This window comes from Teleopsis dalmanni, chromosome 1 (genome assembly GCF_002237135.1).
Source record: "Teleopsis dalmanni isolate 2A chromosome 1, ASM223713v2, whole genome shotgun sequence".
NCBI lineage: Eukaryota > Metazoa > Arthropoda > Insecta > Diptera > Diopsidae > Teleopsis > Teleopsis dalmanni.
The window spans coordinates 86,209,099-86,215,098 of record NC_051846.1 but is presented as its reverse complement, the minus strand read 5'-3'; the positions used below and the strand labels follow the sequence as shown (position 1 = coordinate 86,215,098).

Here is a 6,000-nt window from a genome sequence, read left to right as displayed (position 1 = left end):
AATGTTCTTCATATTTTGTGTTTCCTTAAAAATTCAAAAATTGTTTCCTTTCTGTGCTCAATTGAAAAATTGAAATGGATGGGTTTTCAATGACGATGATGAGGACGACGATGGTAGCAACTGATAGCAACGACAGTTGAGAAAATATTTTTCATCTTATTACATCCAGAGTTTCTATGAAGGAGGGAGGTGAACGTACAACTTGGCATGTTTCCATTTAAGTGATTATTTTAGCAATTGAAGCATTTGTAAAAAGTAACATAAATACTAAATCGTTGTCTTCATTCACTTTTTGTTAAATGAAAATTAATTTTGTGCCAATTGTGTTCTTTCTAAACAGTTCATTTTTATATTATTATAATAATTATATAAAATTATTAAGTTGAACAAACTTCTCAACACTAGATCCAATCTTTAAAATTGCTTCAATATGTCTTGCAAATTTGGTTTGAAGACTCAAGTATCCATGGCCATTGAGGATATTATTTTATTTATAACATATCATTTCTGTTGAATAAATAAATCTTACAATTCTTTCAATATATTTTTGTGTAATTCTTATTCTTAAAAAGTTATAAAGTGTTTATATTTTTAAAAGATATAGCAAAAGACAAATATAGTTATCAGTTCACAGTTCAACTATATTTAAAATGTAACTGAACTATAATACTGCATTCACATGAGAGTTTTGTTTGTGATTTTAGCTGTCAAAAATTTTCAATATGTATTGAAAGCAACAACAATTGACAGCTAAAATTATAAACATGACTGATAAAATTACAAACAAAACTCTCGTGCAAGTCCAGTAGAATATACTTGAATAAAAATAAAATAACTATTCGTAAGAGGTTTATTATCTCTAAAAGTATCATAAGAAATACAGGCAGAAAACCACAATAAAGTAAATTGTGAGTGAATCTGTAGTATGGCGACTAGACTAACATTAGAGAATTTTCGAATAAATGTCGCGCTATAAGATCCTAGCTAGGTGATTCAAAATCTGAAGAGGCTAAATTGGCAAATACGAGTACTATATGGTAAGTGTGTGCTCTATTCACAGCATAGTTAACAAAAGTCCCATTTCAGTTTGACGTTTAATTTAAACGACGTGGTAAATACAGTTAATGCCCATCTAATAGAGAGGGTGTGGCCACTATGGGTTTTATATCAAACGATCATAGCTTAATTATTTTGAAATCGTGAATGGAATCAGAAATAAAGGAGCAACTCGTTGAGTGATAGAGTAGTGCGTTCAAAGACTAGAATTACGATTTGGGGGCAGTTCAAAAATTGTGTGTGGCAGAAAATCACTTAAAGGTCTAACAAAAACACTAAAACCGGGTGATGAGAGAATATTGACATAAAATTGTTTTATTGAATGTTCAAATAAGATGTGATTAGAGTGTATTATTTTGAAATGTACAATTTTAAACTGAGAAAAAAATCTTTTTTTTTCTAGTTTTTTGTTTCATATTTTTCCATGGAATGTGGACACTTGAGGTATAGCTGGTTTAGTGGTTTGTAGTTCTGAAGTTGTTATTCAATTTAGTCTTTGTCCTAATATATGTAGTATAGTCTGCAAATAGTAATACCGATGTCTGTAAAATTTTGGTGGGTCAGATGCTTAACTAATGAACAGTGAAGGGAAAGAGGCGATTCTTTTATCACGTTGGTTTCGATTCTACGAATTGCTAATCTGGTAATTTTCTGTGTTTCAAGAAATCGTCAAGAATTATTGTTAGTTGAACTGATTTGTGAAGCTCTGTCATTTCGACTGTAAACACTAACAAGGTCTGTTGATCTCATTTACTTAAGGCTATTTAGATTGCTTTGGTCACGTAGACTAGATGTAGTTCAGTATAATGGTTTTCATAAAACTGATAATAGACTGATTATCTGCCGACTTTGGAAGAAGTGATATATTTTACCACATTTAAAATGATGAAGATGAGTTTTGTTTTCCAGAACATCGATAATGAGGATCTATTATGAGGCAATTGAGAATAAGGCAATTATTCAAAAAAAATTTTCTCAACTCATATTTGATAAAATTTATGTCAGACATGAATAGCGCTTGAAACGCTTTGTTGGATTTTGTTGTATGGGAGTATTAAATGTATATAATGTGTAATATACATATAAATATATCTATATACATTCTTGAGGAAGAGTATAAATGTTATATAAATTAAAAGAAATGTTTAATGATTTTAAAGAACAATGTTCTTTAAGGTAGTCGTATAGGTATTTTCTTCAAAATTATGGAATAATGTATTTTGAGAAAATTGTTGGGTTTTTTGGGAATGGGTATTTTTCGATCACTTCAACAAACATCATCAATTTCATTTACCTGTAATTGTAGAATGTTCCATTATCACTATATTATATCAGAAGTATTTATTATTGACAAATAGATTCGATCCGTTTGGTAATGCTGATTTAATCTCTATTATAGCAATCATATTACAACTCGATTAAAACATGTTTAATATATTTAATATAGAAATAAGTAGTATTTGCGAAGACTATACCATAAATATTTTATATATCAATATAAAGAAGTTTTTTCGAACAGTAGTGAACTACAACATATATTTATGTTATTTTAATTAATTGAATTTTTGGCTGACCATACAGCGGTTTCAAGTATTGCCAAATACTCATCATCAGTGGTCTTGGAAATAATTCTTGTATTTAATTATTCGTAAATAATTATTTTTGAGTCTGCAAGTACCACGATTTGAACTCGGGTCCTGCCAAATGTGAAGCTCAGAATCAGCTCACCTTACCCAACTGATCCAAAGCCGTACTTGACTTTTTTTTTTGTTCGTATATTTTTATGGAGTTTGGTTACTTTTGCTCTGAAAGTTTTTATTAACAATTTTACTTTTATATCAATATATAAAAAAGAAAATACCAGGTAAAGCATTGCTTTAATTAAATAAAACTAAATACTTTAAATAGATATAAAGATAACCTATTTGTGTCTAAACTTATTTTTTAAGGTACCCGTAGTCCCTTTGTAGGTATATGTGTGGCAAAAGTAATTAAGAGTTACATTGTTACCGACACTACATATTTACTTAGACATGCACTCAATGTTTGTACAACTACGATATAATTTTATACAATCAAGATTTATCAAAATAAGTAAAGTAAAATCCATTGTTCGTCTTAATAAACTTATTCAATAAACGCAAAAATGGCGCTCATGTCCTTTGATAACAATAAAATCCAGCGAGTGATTTATGCAATCAGATACATGTTTATTGTTATACTACGTAGAGGCAGTCATGAAATATTTTTAAACAATGAATTTATTTGTACAACTAAACATGTAAAAATGTGTTATTTACTTGAACTATTTTAGCCACAGGACACTTTATCCTTATGCCACTGCATACAGAGTACAGAGTGGAGATATATATAAAATTTATATAAACAAAATAAAATGATACAACTCTATCTGTGAAGTATTTTCACAATTGGGAGCATGTCCTTGTGTCCTTACAGACAGCTTGGTGTTGTGCAAACGTGGCCATTATAACAATTTACATATCCATTTTTTATGTGCGAAGTGAATGAAAGCCTTAAGACAAAGCAGCAACTGCAGCAGTAGTGGAACCACATAAATAACAACAACAAACAAGACTATCTGGAATCTGAAACCAAATCCAATGTTAGCTGAAGAATTTTTAAAGTAATTCGTTGTGTATTTAACACGAAACGTACACATTGAAAAGAAATTCTTTCGCATATCGAAAGGAATACTCCGGCATACTTCGTTGGGAAAAAATTGAAAAAGATGTTTTCTCAATTCTGGAAAAAATTTCTAAAAAATTGTTTAAATAATGTAAAACGAATGATGGCGTAAAAATACATGAGCAAAAAATGTCTCAGAAAAAATTACACCAACGACAAGTGCAGTGCAATGTCAGCCATATTTATTCATAGACGACAACTAGGACTGAAATAAGCTGCTCAAGGATTTATTGGCTAAATGGACAGATTTGACTACGTGTGTTGTATTTGCGAAATCTCGGGAATGCGACGATAAGATTACACTGCAAAAATTAATTACAACTTGAGAAAAAATTTACATTTTCATTATATTTAATATGTATTTATAAAAATATATTTTTTGTTCATTTCTATATTTTTTTTATTCTCATAGCTTTGATTAGAAGCGTCACGTATCACAAAAATTTATTAGATAAACAATATTTGTTGATAAAAGTGAGTAAAAAAAAATGTTGTTGAGGATATCATTCTTTGGAGTTTTTAATATATTCTTATTGCAAAGATAAAGAGATATAAAAAGGTCAGCGATCAATAAGTTTCTTGCACTGCACTCTACTATTTAGGTAACCTTGTAAAGTCTTATCCGGTCCTACCATCTTTAATAACTCAAGTGTATGTTATGGATTGAATTTAGCATAGTTAATTATTTCCCTGGTATTTAGTATACTCTCATGTATTTATGTCTTGTGTGCAGCAGTGCAACGAAAAATACTCTGGCGGTTCATATTATTCATGGGAGTAACTAAGTGATGATGGGTGTCCTATCTGGGAGGGTATGCGGCTCTACTACAACACCAAAGCAAATTGAAATATAGGATGTGGAGGACATTTAAATAACAGTCTGTACTGAAAATCATATATGTTTATGTAGTATTTAAACAAAATGGAACGCACTTGCAACGTACAAATGCTCGGTCAATTATTGCGCACACTTAGCGAAAAAAATTCGTTGATACTACGACGGAATATAATAGATTTGAGCTGTAAATCTAATTGTTTTTGTTATAATCTAATTTATTTATTTATATGTAATAAATGATATTAATTCTCGATGTAAAAATATTTTAATTTATATACTTTATTTGAAATTTTGCAAATTTTGTTAATGTGCGTGCCTCACACCTTCGTAAATTACAGCAATCATTTCTGGAGTAACTGCAAAGAGTGCTTAGATGCAATACCTATTTTGATCAGGTGTTTCTTGATCCGGCAGTGTTGAGTCTTTAGCACAGTTAACATTTTTATTCTGTTCTTAGAAAAGTCAGCAAAGATTTTTGATAATTTGGTATTACATTTACCTTATAGTAATTCAGATTAATTCAGATTAACTTCTAGGGTTTTGTACTATAAAAATCATTATTTACTCATGATTTTAACTTTGATTTAATAAATTAAATTTTATTGATATAAATTAATAATTCAATTTAAAAGTGTATTTTCTGAATGTGTTGTTAATTTCACAAAGTTAATTCTACAAAAAGGATCCACGAATTTCCACAGTGCATCTAGTTAAAAGTTTGGGAATTTAAATTTTCTATTTTATCCAACTGAATACTTGGACGACTCATTGATGAATGTTGGAATGTTTGCATTCGGTGGCAATTTTTCAAGATTTACTATTTAAACCGGCATGTACAATAGTGAAAAAATAGAAAAGTTTAAAATCGAAGGGAAAACAAAATATTGAATTCCATATGCCACATGAACGCCACACATTCCTTCAAAGGGTAAAAATAAGTCAAACGTAAAAGTAGCACGGTCAGAACAATGAATTTTCGAGATATTGTGTTTAATGGGTTGTACTGGCCGCCAGTCACTCTTCCTCTTCCAATTTTTGCTTTTAAGTTTTTTTATTCTCCTTCAGATGTTTTTTTCTTCTCGAAGTTACTAAATTTGTGCTGGTTTCAATGCATCACAAGATACTTTATTACTTGTTCATTTCTTTTTTAAACATTTTATGCACAATATGCGGGATTTAGAAACAATTTCCTTCAGATTTAAAAATCAATAAAACATTTTAAAGCCAACGAAAAATACTTACCAAATTGATAACAAAATTAAATTAAGTTAAGAGAATGATTTTGAAAACCGAATTACTTTTATCTAAAATTGTGTCTGCAGGATAATAAATACTTTGTGATGAAGTTAGTGTTACCGGTTAAGTATATTGAAGACATGGGTTTTTATTAGTTATATGTA

The 6,000-nt window shown here is 29.5% G+C and overlaps 1 protein-coding gene across 1 annotated transcript in view; it reads right to left on the bottom strand.

The window, feature by feature from the left end:
• Positions 1 to 2,372, bottom strand: part of LOC119686165 — a 4,342-nt gene extending 1,970 nt beyond the window's left edge. Inside the window, exon 1 of the mRNA XM_038100668.1 lies at positions 2,351 to 2,372. Within this exon, the coding sequence (XP_037956596.1) occupies positions 2,351 to 2,372 (22 nt within the window). The remainder of the gene's footprint in view (positions 1 to 2,350) is intronic.
• Between the last annotated feature and the right edge of the window lie 3,628 nt (positions 2,373 to 6,000).